This window comes from Lineus longissimus, chromosome 16 (assembly GCF_910592395.1).
Source record: "Lineus longissimus chromosome 16, tnLinLong1.2, whole genome shotgun sequence".
Classification (NCBI taxonomy): domain Eukaryota; kingdom Metazoa; phylum Nemertea; class Pilidiophora; order Heteronemertea; family Lineidae; genus Lineus; species Lineus longissimus.
The window spans coordinates 4,695,919-4,714,191 of record NC_088323.1 but is presented as its reverse complement, the minus strand read 5'-3'; the positions used below and the strand labels follow the sequence as shown (position 1 = coordinate 4,714,191).

The following is an 18,273-nucleotide window of genomic DNA, read 5'->3' as shown; positions in this document are numbered from 1 at the left end:
AGCTTACACATTGAGGTGCTGTTCACATTCATCAATGTTTACACTAACTTCCAAACTGTAGGCTATAATGCTCATGAAAATGTTGATAATCTAAGAAATCTGGCAAGAACACCCACCGTGGCAATGTTTTCATATGTGCCTATGTTCAGCTCCTTGAGCGTTTTCTTCATGAAGGCTGGCTTGGGTAATTCGTGCATCTGCAACAAAGTCGAAGAAAATTATCAAATGCACATTACAAAATCCACGTTCTCAGTTCTCATTGACCCGCCCTGCCTATGAAAGAAAACTGTGGTGATGGTTTGTCACTGGTGCTGTGTCACCCTAATAGTGGCATGGCTGTGGGACTACATATGATGAAAATCTCCACACACATACTCACATATAGGTATAAAAATCTCAGAATTCGTTTGTGTGTTAGAACATAGAGGGCGTTTCCCGTTGACTTGTCGATGACCGGCAGTCGATGCACCTTTTTGTGAATCAGCGTTTTGATGGCGCTGTACAGGCTAGCCTCGGGGTTGATGTAGATGAATGGTTTCATGTGGTCCTTTAGCACCTCTAAAAACAAATTTGGGGGAAATATGACTACCAATTTGGTTACGCCTGTTGGGCAGCCAACTCCACACTTATTGCAGATCAAATGGCTGAAAACTCAAAGAGCTCAAACAAGATTAGGTCAGCCATAAAGCGACGCGACTCGGCAATAAACCTGCTTAAGCTGGCCATAAACTGGCGATTTCTTTTTTAAACAACAGGGCACTGACGCACACACGCCAATACCTATATTGCTTTCCAAAATGGCAACAGTGTAGTAATGCACCAATCGCAACATATCAGTCAAGATTTCACGACATTTCAACGTACCTCTCCATGTCTGAATCTTGTGTTCTTCTAGTTCGTCCATTTTAACCTGAAAGAAATTAACGACTATGACGGTTAGACCAGATTGTGAAGATCTTATAAACGTTATCTCATTTGCCCTTGTGACTATACCAATTCACCTCTTCCCAGAGGAGGGCCTCTTGTGGTTATACTTTGCCGAGTAATGGCATTGGTCTTGGTTGATTTTGAAGTCATGCAGTGTCGCAAATATCAAGGTCTGACCCCATAACTCGGCCATTTTGTATCCCAACAACCATGCTACACCACTCGGGGTGCTGATCAGGAAGAAGCCCATTGAAATTTTTCGAAATTGGAATGAGTAATTTCCTGAAATAGCTATGATAGAGAAGGATCTGTTTCGAGAAAGTATTTGCTATTGAGGATATTTCTGGAACAGTGAGCTCATACTACAAGTTATGAAAATGATATTCATCTGTAAGTTACTTGTACTATACTATGCTTTAGAAGTGGTTGCCATGGGTGATGGCATGTTATTTGCAAGACTTGAGATGCAACCCGCAGGAGGTATCAAGCGGCATTGGTGGAGACCTACATTGCAGGAGACTAAGCAAGATCTGCAGGGACCCCTTCTATTTCTGATAAATATTTTCAATAAAAGAGACAAAACGACTTATAGAACCATCAATTAACTATAATTCAACATGATATTTTAAAAACTTGAAAACTCAACGAATAGCAAAGCCAAAATTGGTTAAAACTGCAAGGCTGCCTGCAGATTTTCTTGAGCAATTTCGAAGGTTAAAACTGTTGTTTTGTGCCAGTACAAATTTCATGCACATTTCCTGGTTGAAAAACTAAAAATATGAAGCACAATATTAAGATCTAGGAATTAAAAAAAAAAAATTATTCAAGCTCATGCAAGGTTAGACTCGATGAAATTAAGTGTGCCAAAAAAACATGTTAGAAGTGTACTTTTTCGGGACACACTGTAGGTTTTGTTTCAAACTGATTTGAAGATTTTGTGTTTCTGATGGCTTTGGTTGGGAATTAGAAGGACCCACCACAACAGATTCCTTCATGCAGCTAGGTTGGTGTCGGATTATTATTTTCTGGGAAGGACATAGGAGATTCAGGGCTAACAGTTCATTGAAGTAGATCAATGGGCATTGCCCGAGTTGTATGTACATGAAAAAGAGGGCGTCTTGTCCACAAAACAGTAACTGTGAGCCCTGAAAATTGATTGTGTTGATTACCAAAGGTTAGCACACTTCATAGCTGGTATAGACATTCAGCCAAACAGCAGTATCTACATCTCTTTTGACTCCCACTCGCCAAAAACATACCAGACCCTCAAACATAACACTACTGAAAAACTTCTTGTGTGGTATCTTACATGCTATAGACTCAACCTCAATCCCAGTGGCACACAGGACTATAGAGAGTTAACAGACTATAAAGAGGTATGCACTAGGGGCGAGGTTGGTCATATCTCTATAAGGATTCAGCATAGCCACGACAAGCGTGATGCCACAATATACATGTATATGCTGCTTCAAACAATTCCGATAGCAAAAACAGCTCCCTTAGCTCATGGTAAGGACTTCCAGCAGCAGTATTGACATTATGGAACGGGATGGGTCACGTCACTTAGGTTAAATTTAAATGCCCCTACTGCAGCAATGACAACACCGAAAGTGCTGTTTACATTTTATAGCATTTGGTCAAACTTCAAAGAAGTCTCATGAATGAAATGAAAGTACCACAGCTGAATTCTCAACAATGCTACTTAAAGGTCAACATGAATAAATAACAAAATTTAATCTTTGCTTAAACCAAACCCAGCCCCTTCCACCCACAAGGTTACTAATACCCTGAACGAAAACATTTCATTAAAGCAATCCATCAATGTTATGTGGCGGGCGGACTTCTTCTGCACATGGAGGCAGAATAGACAAGGATAGATGTTGCCGTGGAAACCGTTGCCATGGCTACCAAGGTATGAATCAACTGAGAATCGAGGCAGATAAACCAGGCCATTGTTTTGGCTGCTGGAAGTCTGTACCAAGTGATTAACACTCTCATATCGGCGGACGATTGCTGTGCACCGGGTGTCCAGAATACTGGAGACGGAGGATATAGAGACCATCACTTAACATTTACACTCCCCTGGTACAGCAGGCAATCTTTCATTTTACCCCCCCCCCCCAACACCCCATTTCCTGAATAGACTCTTCTTGTTAATGTTTTAGAAGAGTCCATAAAGAAAAATGGGTGGGGGCTTGATTTAAAATTTCTTGAATATTCAACCTAAAATCGTCCTCGGGTATGGAAGAGTTAAGGAGGAAAGAAAAAACAGAGATTAACAAAGAGGGACCAACCTACCTTGAGGTTGCGTGCCATGCTGGCTGGCGAATCATTCACACCCTGACACATAGATGGCGTGGTTCAAGTTAATACAGTCGTATCAGACATTTAAGGCCCGGTTAACGTCGAAGCCAAATTGTCACAAGATATGATTCACACATTACAATCTGTGCACAATTTTTCGCCCCCAAAGTGACATGTAATCAAAAAAGATTTTCTCCCGCTAAATTTTGAGCAGAATTGTTTGTCTTCATTTGTCAGTGCGTCCCGTGACAAAGCAACTCCTTGGCTAACCTGACCTGGCGTGACAAGGTTGTGACGTGTCGCATACCATACAGGATAAACATGTTACAATATACTGCGGGTGCTAAGTTAAGTGAGCTTGGATCTACAAGGGTCCAAAGCAACAAACAGACAGACAATTTCAATTGCAGCGACCTGCAATGATTACCACATGCGACCTTACTTGCTTGTTTACAAGGCAATCAGGCGTGTGCGACAACATATGGTAATCTTTGATAAAAATCGTCTGTCTGTGAGTCACAACATACCCTGTTCGTTAAAGATATGAAACCGAAATTAAGATTCAATGGCTCGGTCAACCTAGCACCTCAATTCATTCTAAATAACAAAACATGCCAAGTTCTACAACTTTGAACTACTAATTTATGACTGTTAATATGTTATTTTAACTTGAGGATGTCTTAATAAAAGCTAGGGGGTTCAACATCAACTGGGTGAGAAGGAGTTAGGTATGAGATGGAATTGTCCGACTTCAAAATGACAACATGTCACAGCCGGGGCTATCGGTTTCCCTTGGCCTAGCCCAGGTTTTGGCTGCGAAACTAGGAAATTATTACCTTGGACTTACTGCCACTGACGGAAACATTGCTTCAGGGACAATGAGCGAGGCGATATTGTATCTATCCAAAAGGGAATTATCCGCCGTAAAAAGTGCGAAAGATGAAAGCTTGACATTTTTAGAAGTTCATGTCTCGCATATCGTGTTTATTTCTGGCCGGTTGATCTGAGCGTGTCAGATCCTTCGGGAATACAACAATATAACTTTGATCATGTGATATTTTTTACCAAGAAGGAGGGGGGTGGGTTACTGCGTTAGATAGGATTGGCCTGGCCCTTGCTCTTCTCTAAGATAGATTCATCCCTTTTCAACTTCAGAGAGAAGATAAAAGAAGTAGATGAAAGAAACAGAAAGAATAAATAAATAAATTTTGAATGAAAATCGGAGAGATTTCTCGTCAAATTTCATGAAATCAGGGGTACCTCTGACGAAAGTAATATGATGGTGATGAAGTTTTTTTAATGATGAAGTATCTATTGAAGCATATACAATGAATTTGGCATTAACAAGTTGAGGGAACAAGCTAAATTGTGATGTGCTTCAGAAAATAAACGTTTTGGGGACTAAGTCCATTTCATGAGAAAATGGCAGGAAATTGCTAGGAAACGTTTTGAGTATTTCACTTCTAACAGCTTGTTCTCATGGCAAAGTAAATATTTTCAGAAACTTACTTCAGACTATAAAGTTTCAGGTGGAATATAACATTGCTGCATTTTCTATGTAAATCACCAACGATCCAAGTGCTATTTTCTCATGATTGGACTCAAGACTATATAGTACATATACAACACCTTGACCACACAGTGAACCAAGAGACTACAATACAAATCTTAAACTAGATCCCGCCAAACTTTGTCAGAATCCCCAGTGCATATTGTACTGTTAGTGTACAGGAATGTACTGGAGATTGAGGTCAGGGGTGAAATGAGGTTTAGATTTTTCCTAGGGTTAGATATACGTACCATGGGAGACTTGTAATACTTCTGTAGAATGTTGATAAAATCGGTGATGGTTAACATCCCTGAAAGTAGAAATCTCAAGTTTGAAAATCAGTGTTACTATCCCCGGTACAGAACTACAAAATCTTTCACATGTGTCGAGTACCCCAAGAAATAATCCAACATATGCCCACCTTTCATTATCTTTTGGTGCCTGCTCGATGACATTTGAGTATGTTCAGCTTGACTTCACATTTCTGACTCCGCCACATTTGGGAGCTTGAGCAATGTCCAACTACAAGGGCAACAGAGCAGTGTTTACAAGCACAAAATGGCCCTAAAATGTGCCCAAATCCTCCTCATCGAAGATATGAATCTTGCGAGACGTGATTATCTGTGCCACAATCAAACACTCCCCTGCCAGTTCAATCACGACCAGAGTTGCCCCAAGTCATCTGAGCTGATATTCTCTAATTAGGAAAGGTAGGGTCTCTCTCTCCAGAAATGACTATAACGATGTCATTCCTAATGAATGGTCAGCCATAAAAGTGATTTAAGCATCGTGGAGCTTCGGAAATTTTCAGCAAGGAATGGCTTACCTGGCAACCAAAAAACAAGTTGTGGACAATGAACATGGAAGGTATCTTTCAAAGACCTGCCGCCTTTATCCCCCGGCTTTTGCGCCTTCCGTTTCACATACCTATAAAATCTTGTTTGGCACTATCCCAGAGTGGCGCCGCCCGAACACCGTTGTAGACCAGAGCAAAGAAAGCCTTTTTTACCTGCAATAGAACAGAATATCGTGTTTTTTTTTTTCTTCAATGAAGACACTTCAAGGCCAACAGGTGGAAAGTAGCAACTGCTTGCCTGAAGTTGATAAAGGCAAGCTCTCCATGGAGTACATTCATGATTCAAGCTCTACTCATCGAAGTATTAGGTCAGAGCTGCAGCTATACAGTGCTCAGGACTAACATACATAGTCCGCCATCTCCGCCAGCTGGGTACCCACTGTCTCCATGGTGGAGAGAAGCAACGAGGGCTAAGTGCCTTGCACAAGGACAGAAAGACAAAACAGCCGTGATCCTTCCGAGAATCGAACCCATGACCTCCTGATATTGAGTCCGGCACTCTAACCACTATGCCACTGATTGCCCCATACTTACATTTAACTGCGTGTCAAACACAACGAGTTTTGAACTCGTGGGGATGAGGTCATAGCACTTGTGGATTTTCATGAATTTGGCAAATATGGAATCTTCATCATCTGCAACAAGGACATTAAAGAACATAAGATTTCAATCATTTTGCTGAAATATTTGAAAGGTGGAACTTGGGGTGCAGACTTTGCTTGGGGTGCAGACTCTGCTTGGGGTGCAGACTCTAAAATCAGCTCAGTGGATTCGACACCTGGGACATGAGGAATTAGGCAAGTCACTTCACATGAACCATGCTGTCTACAGATTGAGCCAGTTGATGACAAGTTGGTAACGAAGGCCTGCTGTGTTTTGAACACCAGGCCCCAGTCCTTTAACATATTAAAAGGGTTGACAACACCCTTTCTCCAAACATTTGATGCACTGGAAAAACACGCCTTTGTCCACTATCATTAAAGGGTTAAGCAAGCTGCAGCTGATTCATGTCGTACAATTAGACATGTGTGTTACATTATATATTCTCTGATAATGATTTTATTGATCAGTATATTCCATAATGATGTGAATGTATACGCAAGTAAATGAATGCATGAATGATCTAAGTACGGCCAATAAAGGTGCTATTTTAAGCCAAGGTATTGATTGAAATTGTGAGAATGGTTCTCGAAGCTTGCCATATACATTGAGATCCATCCCTTTATTCACACAGATGCTTGATTTTTTTAAACGCTTTCAGAACTTGTTGGAATAAATTTGCAAAGCACTTAATTTGTTTATCCTGAAGCACAATGTCGATTCAGCACCTATCTGAGACAGGGAGACGCCAATTCATTTCCTGGCTCAGTTTCATCAATTTTTAATGTGACCTTATTAGGTTGTTATGGCTACAAAGATCGACCCTGCAGTGTGCACTATAAGAGATACCATTATTGTCGCTTACCAAGATCTTCAATTTCCATGCGCTCCAGGTCATTTTCAAGACTGGCAACCTATAAATACATAATAAGGAAAACCAGTTTGAATATAATGTAGTGAGGAGGCTGAAGCACACCATTATGGCATGCATAGACGGAAACTGATGCTCCTTATCACCAGAAGCAGTGGAGCAAGATATTTTAAGCAAGGGGCACATGCTAAAGACAAAAGGAACATTTGCTCATGCGCAGTACAGTACAAGAGCTATCAAAGCCAGACTTTTCTTTAATTCGAATTTCTAATTTTGGCCTACTTTCAAATCAATACTGAATTCTGTGCTTAAGGCCTACAAGCAATTTTGTTGGACTTGTGCCATGATAAATACTGTAATGCATGGGGTTGAATACACTTTTTAATCTTCTTTACACCATTTGACAAAAGGTCATAAACTCTCAGAATTGCAGAAAATCATGTCGCAAAATTTGACTTAAATGTCTATGCCCTTTGTGTATCGTAGGCATTGAGAATGTTCAACAGTGTAAATACACATTAAATATGAATTTCAAAAGTTCATTTGACCCAAAGACAACTGAAAATCATCCTGACCGCCATTCAGAATTGCGACCTTGACCTCTTATATGCAAATTGACATGAGCTCGAAGAGAGAAGGCCATGACATGGCATTTGACCTTGAGCTTGACCTTGAACATTGACCTACCTCGCTCAGTCTCTTTGTTGTATACCGCAGCTTTGGCTGACTGCTGTTGCCCGGATCAGAGGCTCGCCGGATGTGATTCCGGCGGAACATTTTTCTCATCGACATATCCATTTACGCCAAAGTTAAGAATCAAACGGAAGGATCAAGCAACTTATTCCTTTTTTGTATCTCTCTATATCTTGATAATTATTTCCTTGCCTCCAGTTTAAGAATCTAATATGTCAATTTTCTCGTTGATTTAACTCAAGAGGGCCACTTTCAAATGATAGTGAGGCGGATGTACAATCATACATTTGTTTACAAGAAATATGTCCTCGTTAAGTTATTGATTACTAATCAACAATTGTCCTTGTTTAATGATTAGCCCGTTTTTAGGACTTTAGAGGTGAGAGTGTCAAATGTGTCATCTGGTTCCAGTAGGAACAGTCACAGAGTGTCAGGGGTCAGGGATATCGTGCCCTTAAGATTTTTGAAGGTTAAAACTGGTCTGCTAAAGATCCTAACCAGTCACAGATGAAAGTCTATTCTGCAGTGAACCTCCCTGGAGAATTAGGATCCATGATTACTCCAATGATATAACTTTTGAAATCACTCAACTGAGAGTTTATCTAGTTTTCCCCTAGAATGCAGCATGAGGCAATTCGTCTGTCAAGTCCGACATGATCATTCTGACGAAGATGTGTCTGTCTCTAAAAGCGCATGTATCCCTTTCGAACTCAAAAGCTGGTTGATTTTGGATACAAAGTTCTACTCTGCTCTGACACCTATTTTTATCCTGTATGTGAATATGATAGATATAATCAAATGAAATATAAGGTGGTACAATTATAGATCTCAGTGTGTACTAGCAGCTCTTTTCAACACTGTTAGGGCTATAATTGTATCTTCATCTAAGGTTTCGGAAATGAGAGCAGCCACAGAGCAGTATATTGATCAAAATCTCCACTGTGAGGAAGGGAGAAACTCGACTAACAATGGCATTAGCTCCAAAAGAGCAAGAACGAGATAAGACCAAAAGCTGCATTTCAAATTACACCCGATTTGAGGCAGCCACCCAATCTGTGTAAGGACAGCTCTATTCCTGGAGAATTCCTTCACTGCAAAACTTCCTTCAGAGAAAACAATCAAATTTTCCACCAGGACACTGATGACGAAAACTCGACTCCCTGTGAATAACTTCCAATCCATTAACGAAATGATCCAACACCTGCTTTCATCCAATCCACATTGGCATCCATCACAGACAAGCTAACCCTGTACCCTCATTTTATGATTCTGCTAAAGTTGACGTCATGTTTTATTCACGTTCGAAGATTAGCCTCCGAAGCTGAACGAACAAACGTCCAACAGGCGATCGCTTCATTATCGACGACAACATTCTAAAAATAGTCGTACAATATTCTGATAATCACCCGAGCAAATCAATCAAACAGATTGCGAATATTGATATTAATGCATTAACCCTGTTTTCACCAAGATACTTTCACTGAAATAGTGAAACAATTGCCCACTTAGCCCTTGATGAATGGACCAAACAACCAACCAACAACCATTACTTCAATATTGTCAACAACGTCCTAAAAATAGCAGTTCAATACTCTAATCGCCAGAGCCAACCAATCACGTAGGAAAAATAATTATGAATATCGATAGTGTGTTCAACGATTTATCACAAAATTGCCATTTTAGTGATTTGGACGCCTGCCAATTCTTTGTTGCCAGAGGCTGTTTTTGGTGGGAGGCTATCATAGACGACATTCAAACAATCGCCCACACTCCCCCTTACAGCGTCAAAGCCAACATCTCAAGTCATAACCACTGGAGGGACAACCCTACCCTTTACAACAGTTCCACAGCTGACTAGGAAGGGCTCATCTCAACACGACAACACGCTGGAAAGGGTGTCGAAGCTGAGCTATCCAGAATGGCTGAATATCAGCACTGACAAAATGCCAAGCCCTCCCCCCCAACGATGCTGACATGTTGTCATCTGAACTAAAAGTAGGTCAAAATGACGAAACATCAATGCAACCAATCAACCACTTACACGACAAAGATCAACAAACACCTATCTGAATGAATCTGACGACCTTGAAAACACTTCTACCCGCATCCTCATCCGACCATCATAAGAATATTGAATTGATTCAACAATTGCGAGATGGAATCAAATCCGGCATTATGACTACGGATCACATGACGGAGGCGAAGTGTCAGACTCCGAGCAAACAAATCAAGCTGGTCAACAATCCTGTGAAACCAGTTAAAGCCAGAGAAACAGGCCAAGAGCACTATACCCTCTTCCTAGAAAAATGTCATACTTTCTCAAACGCCACTGATGAATTCGCTTTCCTAAATGTCAGACACGAAAATACAGCCGAACCACTGTGTCAGGTAGCCGACTATCCGAGAAACGAGTGTATGCTAATCCAACGCTATGCTAACATACCAGCTAGCTGAACGTATTAGCCTACATTCATGTAGCTGTCACACATAGCGGAAGCACTGCTATTCCGAAGCAAAGGTCAAAGGATGATAGCGAAACCGAGGCAACATGTTTAAAGATCCGGAAAATCCATATCGTGACCTTTTAGGCTAAAATGAGTCCAGCCCACCAACGGAATAGATTCGCTGATTGAACGATTTTGGACCTGGCAACTGAGCCGCAGCCAGGCTAAGAAATGTGAGACTCGCTTATAGAATCCTTATAATGAATCAAACATGGAGGACGTTATCCAGCTTATTCACAGATTTTAATGGTCAATGTCATAGCAACACATATCGTCCTTTTTGGAGATGCTCCGACCCACACCAGCGATCTTATAATGAGGGAATCACCATCAACATAGGTCGTTACCAAAATCGATTAAACAGCGGTAATTGTGAACAAAATCCATCAGTTAGGCATAAAACATGAGAAAGTCCCAACTGTATATGTTCACCACTGTTGTGGTTAATGTGACACAAACGACATATACATGAAAGCTCTATTTTCAATCCTAGTTCATACATAAAGCTAAATTTTACCACCGTGTGTCTACAGGCTGTTCCATAATAATTGCACAAGGAGAGAGTTTACTTAACTTAGTAGAGTGCTCTCATGTTTTGTTTGCTGACGACTTAAGGACAAGGTATAGCTCTAGAACAACGCTATAGAAACAAATAGCCTAAAGCACAGCGAAAGAGGGATATCTAATGCGACAATCCTTGCAACATAAAGATCACTTGTCTGCAGTTGAAAATGGTTGTTGCTGGCTTTGATATTCATTGCATATTGCAGCGATAACAGATTCTTGTCACCGGCACCTGCGACAATTATCACAGTTTGCAGCACCTGAACTATCTTGCTTGAGGGTTGCTTGCAGTAGTCTCAATGATTAGTGTCCCCTGGAAAAAAGTGTTGACTCGGCAATTAGTGTCCCCCCCGGGAAAAGAGTCTTTCCGGAACTTTTTGAACTTCCATTGAGAAAGAACCACGAATTTGAAACAGCCCATGAAAGTGGTTTATAGCACCAACATAAATAATGGAATTGTGCCAGAATAGATTTATCAATAACAAGGCAGTAAATCAGCAACAGTTGGGTCAGGCTGTTAGAACAGAGACAACAAGGGACGGGGCCCAAGGGTGATCATCTTCAAGTGACTTGTATGCACTAACCTGAATACTCTCAGGTGGGAGAGACACTCTATTGCCTATTGGTGACTTTGTGTAACTTTAAATCTGACCTTCATGGCTACATTGAAGTTGTATTGCGTTCACCCTTCTAAGACGAAGGGCAACCTTTACTGAATAATTTGAATCCGAGAACGAAATTTTCACAAATCTATCCACAACCTCGTCCTGTCAAATCATTTTCTGGTCATTTGAGGGAATAAGTACAATTCTCAATATCTGTCCTAACAAATTCTGACCTAGATTGTTGGTGCCTGGAGCGACTGATGTAAAATATACAGTGCTGCCAGCTGGATTAATTGAGGTAAACTAAAGAGTTAACAGGTGTCCTGATGTTGCAGTCGTGAAACCATGGATACTGTTAGCACTTTCACTGACCAGGGCCTGTACCATCAGGGCTTTCACTGACCAGGGTCTGTACATCAGCACTTCCACTGACCAGGGTCTGTACCATCAGCACTTTCACTGACCAGGGCCTGTACCATCCGCACTTTCACTGACCAGGGTCTGTACCATCAAGATGGTGTCATCATTTCAGCGCACGCATAAGCTCGACCTGTGATGGACAAAGCATTGACCATACACCAAATTTCAACCAACCCTTAGATTGAGAGCACCCTAACCAGTGCACCAACCGGGTCCATTGCAGAGATTGTTGCTCAATGGGCTGGTACCAACTGTCACATCTGCTTGCCAGATCTGAAGCCACAATAGAGATAAGCACTTACCCGTCCATGGTCCTTATAAATGATATAGTTGTGTGGACTATCCCGGTTCCTAGGACTAGAGTCCAAACTCCGACTGAACTGGGCAAACCCTAAAATGACAAAATTGAAAGAAAATTTAAAGTTGCAAACAGAAACTTTAGTGTCGAAAGACGCCATGATGAGACATGTTTTGACACCAAGTGTAGGACTGGAATTAATTGCACAGCATCAGTACAGGGTTACCATAGCCATCATGTAAAATCCGGCTGTTGTTAAGCACCCCCCCCCCCCCATGCATAAACTCTATTGCTATCATCCCCGTCGCTCATGACCTTACGTAAAGTGACTGAATTAGACGCCCTAAGAAACTGGCTGTTTCCATGGTAACTGAGGCATCTGGCAGGACCAGAAGCTCTGGTAACCATGGCAACCACTGATTGACCGGAATTGCTAACAAGTTTCCATTGATAATGTCATCATTGTATTTGATGGGTGGGATGTACGTAGAAGGTCACTGGCTCGCTGACGATTCAAGAGGCCTGGGGTGAAGGGAGGTGTTTCTTCAAGTCATGTGGGGGAGCATGGTCTTTTTAGAAACGCTGATGTTGGGCCAAAAGTGTTTTAAAATACGAATCGGGACGTAACATTTAATGATGGGATATCAGGATGGGTATTCCCTTCTCCAGAACCAATCAAACACCAGCAACCCTCTTGTTGAAGTGAGATGTCTTCACTGGTACAAACATACTGTCCGTAAGGAAGAAGACAGACCCTACGGCCCTAATCGGCAATGTATTTCTGACCCGTCTGCATTCAGGAATCACGTTCAGGTAGTCAAGAGCGACAGAATTTGCACCCAGTTCTGTTCTTGGTTCACCTTCAAGGTACTTGTATCAATATCAATACGAAGTATGCAAGCCAATATCTGTAGCACTCTACTTCACCATTCATGCTTAGCCATTAGTGTTTACGCTTTGTCTATGCATGAAAGTTAACCCACCCCTTTTTATTGCAGACTTGAAAAAGATCGATATCATAAATCTAAAGGCGAATGAACTCCGAAATTCCGAACGCAGAAAAGAAGTTATTATATTTTTAAACACTTACGCATATTAGGGGAGCCTAACAATCTGTGGCACCCTGATGGTCCAGCAATAGATATTGGTCTTGTCATCGTCAGTTAATGTATCAATTTTTCGAGCAACTAAAAGCGTTCAATTCCAGAATCGGTCATTGTGAATCACAGATCATGTCTCATATGATTGAAATCCATCAGAAAGAACCCAACCTCCAATTCAGCAGAAATCAACAATCACAATTAACTAGTGGTTTCCAAGTTCCATGTTGTGAACAATCTTCCCCAGCGCAAACACCATCCGAAAATCAGGAAGAGAAGCCAGTAAAACCAATAGAACTTTCCTTCAAACAAAATGCAACACAGGCTACACCTGAGCCACAAGCAACAACCACATGAATAGCTCCCCTACTCCCGACTACTCTAGCTAGCTACATCCACGGGAACCATCCAGAATCCACGGCAGTACATCAACTGTCTGCTACGCACTAGGTGGTAGAGATGCTACTCAGCCCAACTGTACAGGACAGCTACAATGCCAAACGAAGACTGAACAATCGTGCTGAACGGGATGGGAACAGATACTGCCTTCAGTGGGCGAATCGGTAGGATATTGTGTTAAGAAGAAAGGAATATGGGGCTACAGAGCTTTCACTTCCAGAACTAGACTTGCTTGAAACAGCTACACACGTTAGAAAAGATGAAGGGACTTTTTTATCCAACTGCTTCGATACCTACATGTATGTTCAATACTGGTACCTGTTTGAACAACATTCTCAAAGCAACTGTTGACTCAACAGAACCTCAGAGTCAAGCTGCAGAAGTAGAGGCATTTGAGTGCTATGAGATCACTATATGTCATCTATGTCTAAACCTGCCAGTCGACAACAGATGTCACCCGCATGGGGTCACCAATACATTCACCAACTTTATCGACCCACACAGCTTGATTAATTGAAAACTTAGAGGGGAGAGCTGCGATACATGCGGTACATAATGAAATCCTAACCCAGACATCGTGAAGCTAGCATCAAAATGATTTGTTCCAAAACTCAGCAGATTCATCCAGAATTGTATCACCATCAGAATCCGGGGACCTGTCTACCAGACTACCGTGGAATGAAGTGATGGAACGAACCAAAAGATCCTGTGTAAAAAACGACTGAAGAACCATTTTCTAATGATGTACAGGTTCAAACCACTACACACTTTCCCTTAACACATCAATATCGTCCGATCGAATGAAACAGATTTGTCCAGATATTGTCGCTAAGAATCCTGAGACAGGCCGATAGTCTACCACACTACTGTGGAACTGAACAGTGTGATGCAAGATCCCTCGCCCAATATATGCGGGTGTGTTAATGAAACCTGTACACATTCATAACATACGCTTTCCCCTCGTACATGTACACATGAATATCGACCGTCATCCCACTACATCCCAGCTGTCAATGGGTGACAAGTGTTCTGTTAGGAATCTTCACATACACATTGATTTTGGATAAGTTCAATTTGTGGCAATGTGCTTTCTGATGCATTGAAGATTCAGCACGATTCCCTCTTCCAAGCCAAAGTAAAGTGACTTTTTTAAGGTCACAAGCAAGTTGCTCTAAAGGGCATTGTATACATTTGGTTAATATTTCTCTCCTCTTGTATATTGATTCATAGCCTCATCATTAGGGTAATGAGGATAGAGCTTATGCAGCCTCCAAGGATGAGAAAGCCACCTGTTGATGCCTTTTATGGTAAAGTCATTACCAAGCAGCTGAGAGGCTGTTTACTGACAAGATTTGGCTGCGATATAGCAAGATAATTGGTTTGATGTGAGGGTACTGGCTTTATTACAGCGGTACAGCAGGTTTCCAATTGAAAGGAAATACCACTGCGGTTTCATGGATTCGTAAATTCTACAACAGGCACCCAGCATTTTTACACACTGTCATCAAATATCCATCTATAGGGAAGGGCACGGCACACTCATGCATAAAAGTGTCACAAAACTTACTGAATTCCTGCTTGGCAACTGATCGAAGTGGGAAACTAATACGCCGTTGACGAATTGCTTGGCGAGACGGCGATTGCCGCTTCACATGTTGTAAATCCATAATCCACAACAAAATTGGCATCAGAGCAAAAAGTGTGATAATAGGCCGGAAGGTCCAACACTTTCAAATCAAAAGACTGAAAAACAGTGTACATCTACAGTAACACTAACAGTATGTTCTCTGTTGTGATGTCTCCCAAGAAAATGAGGTGACCATCACCTCTTTCCAACTCCTAAGCGAAGCCCACTGCCTCCATTTCCTAAGTCAGCCCTTATCCAGTCGTTCATCTCCGACCGCTAGATAGAAGGCAACAAGCAAATCACAAACTGCATGAAAACGGAAATGTACGTAAGACTGTCACCTTGCTTTCCATATCCTAATCTAAATCTACATGTGAGCTGTCATCGCCAATGACAACTAGCCTTTCAAAAGCTTGTTAGCAGGCACACACGTCAAATCCAGGGATGGATGGCAACCTTGATCAAATGAAGTAGAGATTCTTTAAAATCTGTGACCAACATGAAGAGAAAGAAGTTTGAATCTGCATCCACTTCGTCGGATTTAGATTTCCACCCAAATAATCAGAATTGGTGCTGACACTCGGCGACATCCTCTAGACTCGCTCTGCTAAAAATCCAGCGAGACATTCTTGAATCTGAACAGCTTAGAATTCAAGCAAGAAAATACGAGCATCAACGAAACCGAAAACGACCAATCACTTCAACACCACCAACTTGCTCTACTCTTGAAAGAAGCTCCCCGACAGAATTTCTTGCGATGAAATAAAGATAAGTCAATCAATATTTCATAATTGATTGATGCTTTGCTTGAAGGGATTGCCAAGCTTTTTTTTAGATAAAAGCTGTTCACCTTCTGCTTTCTCTTGCCAGAAGGTACATGTAATAGACTAATTGACTTATCTTATAATGAGGAAATCGTTTACGATTCATTGGGTCCTAATTACTTTTTTGTCAGAAAAAGATCCTGAATAATTGATACAATTTTAAATACAGTAGAACCTCCCTTAGCCGACACCTCTCCCAGGCAGACACCTCTACATTACGGACACGTCCGGCCAGTCGCGATTTTTTCGAAGTCATTTCCAATAACAAAAACCTCTGTACGGCGGACACCTCTCTACTCCGAATTGCGGACAGGGCGATGGCCAATTTTTGGTCCAATTCCCTCCCAATTACGGACAGTAGGCAAAAACAATGGCTTCCCACGTGCGCTTGGAGAGTCAAGTAGGCCTGACAGGTGTGATATTTGCGTAATTAATCAGCGTAATTACCCCATGGCATTGTGTTTTTGTATCCTAATTAAGCCGCGGCATTTGTTTACTCATCTTTTCAACTAATCACATAGGCCTATTGTGTCAACGGACACTCATAAATCCACGCGGTTTTGTCAGTGTTGCGGCGAAAATGCGTTAGTAGAGAAATTAGAAAAAATTAATTATTAATCAAAGGTGGCTGATTGACAGAAATTATGGTGTTTTTTCACACATTATGACATGTCGAGGAGATTTTGCAATAAAAGGGGCACCTTTTACAAGAGAGATTATTCACTCTCTGAGATCCAAAGTAGCTCACGTCATTCAACGCAACATCACAAGCGAATACCAATCAGCCAACAGGTTTAAAGTTTCTACGCTAGATGTCGACACAGAGAAAACCAAGACCTGCAAGGCGGGAACTTCAAATCCACCTATCGGACGATTTGGCATAAATTCTCTATTGCGGACACCTCTCTATTGCGGACACCTGGGCCCAGTCCCATGGGTGTCCGCAATAGAGAGGTTGTACTGTAATTGGGATTTAAAAACCTTTTCAAACCCAACTGATAAGATTCATGCTTTTTCAGGAGAGATCTTCAAATTTGAAAATGACAAGAATGGCCTGCAGGGAAGAGTAACCGGTAGTGAAAATGGTCCTTTTTTTCGGGGGGGCGGGGGGGGTCAAGACAAATTCCAGCATCCATGTGAGTTGTGGCACAGACAATAAAACATTTATTAAGCGCAGTTGGTGTCAAAGGGCGGTTGGAATTAATGTCAGATGCGACATTATTACATTTTGGATTATCTCATTCAGTGTAAGGTAAAAAAATAGTCGATATTATCAGCAATCATGAGTATTCTAGGCCAGGATTCTTAGTATAGACATATACAGGGTGGCCCAGAATTCTTTTCCCTCACACAATGGATGCACATAAGAATTCTATTGTGCAAAATAATTCTGGGCCACCCTGTAGTTAGACATGTGCTTATCTATTTTTAGACATGTGATGTCACCAGTTCCTCATTCCTGTGGAAAAACCCAAGTGAGAGTCTATGTGGGTCACGGCCGTTAGACAACAATGTGCCTTAACAATTTATTTGATCACATGACTCCTGTGGAATCTCCGATCTGATTGGTTGATCTGCAAATATGACGCCTTCGTGGTAATTTGCATGATTTATGAAGTAATTTCCCTTGACCAACTTTGAACGCGTCGATTATGATAATAAAAGGGAGGGACCCAAATCGGAAGTGAATAATAATTAGGTCATTTGCCAGGAATGGTAACTGCGTAATCAGTTTTTGGGTACTTCGTCAACTGGCGGAGAAATTTGCTGATGCGCCAAATCCCGTGCGAGTTTCTTCGATATTTCGCCGGAAAATCAGTTTAAAACAGGTAAGATCGGTTCATATGCCAAGAATTCGTACATGGTTACGAAGAACCCATATCGAGATACTCTTATGAACCAAGAATAGAAACTAGCAAGGCTTTATAAACGTAAACAGAATGATGAAAAGGGAAAATTATATGGTAATTTCTCATCTTGGTGGTGTATGCTACAATGTGGAACCAACTACACGGCTCGTCGATGGTGTAGCAGGAGATTTGCTTGACCAACTTTGAAAATCGCGAGCCCGGGTCTCCTGGTCGTATTCCTTATTATATACCAAGCCACTTTGGTTGCTCAACCCGCCGTTG

The 18,273-nt window shown here is 41.5% G+C and overlaps 1 protein-coding gene across 14 annotated transcripts in view; it reads right to left on the bottom strand.

The window, feature by feature from the left end:
* The window catches only part of LOC135500296 (5'-AMP-activated protein kinase subunit gamma-2-like), a 67,720-nt gene that overhangs the window by 9,180 nt on the left and 40,267 nt on the right, over positions 1-18,273 (bottom strand). For 13 of the 14 annotated variants that reach the window (XM_064791669.1, XM_064791670.1, XM_064791674.1 and 10 more), the window contains 9 exons: positions 12,196-12,284; positions 7,102-7,150; positions 6,171-6,271; positions 5,708-5,789; positions 5,032-5,090; positions 3,226-3,267; positions 865-910; positions 380-558; positions 117-197 (listed from right to left, as the gene is read on the bottom strand). In XM_064791669.1, coding sequence (XP_064647739.1) covers positions 117-197; positions 380-558; positions 865-910; positions 3,226-3,267; positions 5,032-5,090; positions 5,708-5,789; positions 6,171-6,271; positions 7,102-7,150; positions 12,196-12,284 — 728 coding nt within the window. The remainder of the gene's footprint in view (positions 1-116; positions 198-379; positions 559-864; positions 911-3,225; positions 3,268-5,031; positions 5,091-5,707; positions 5,790-6,170; positions 6,272-7,101; positions 7,151-12,195; positions 12,285-18,273) is intronic. The other variant, XM_064791664.1, reaches the window with a different exon arrangement.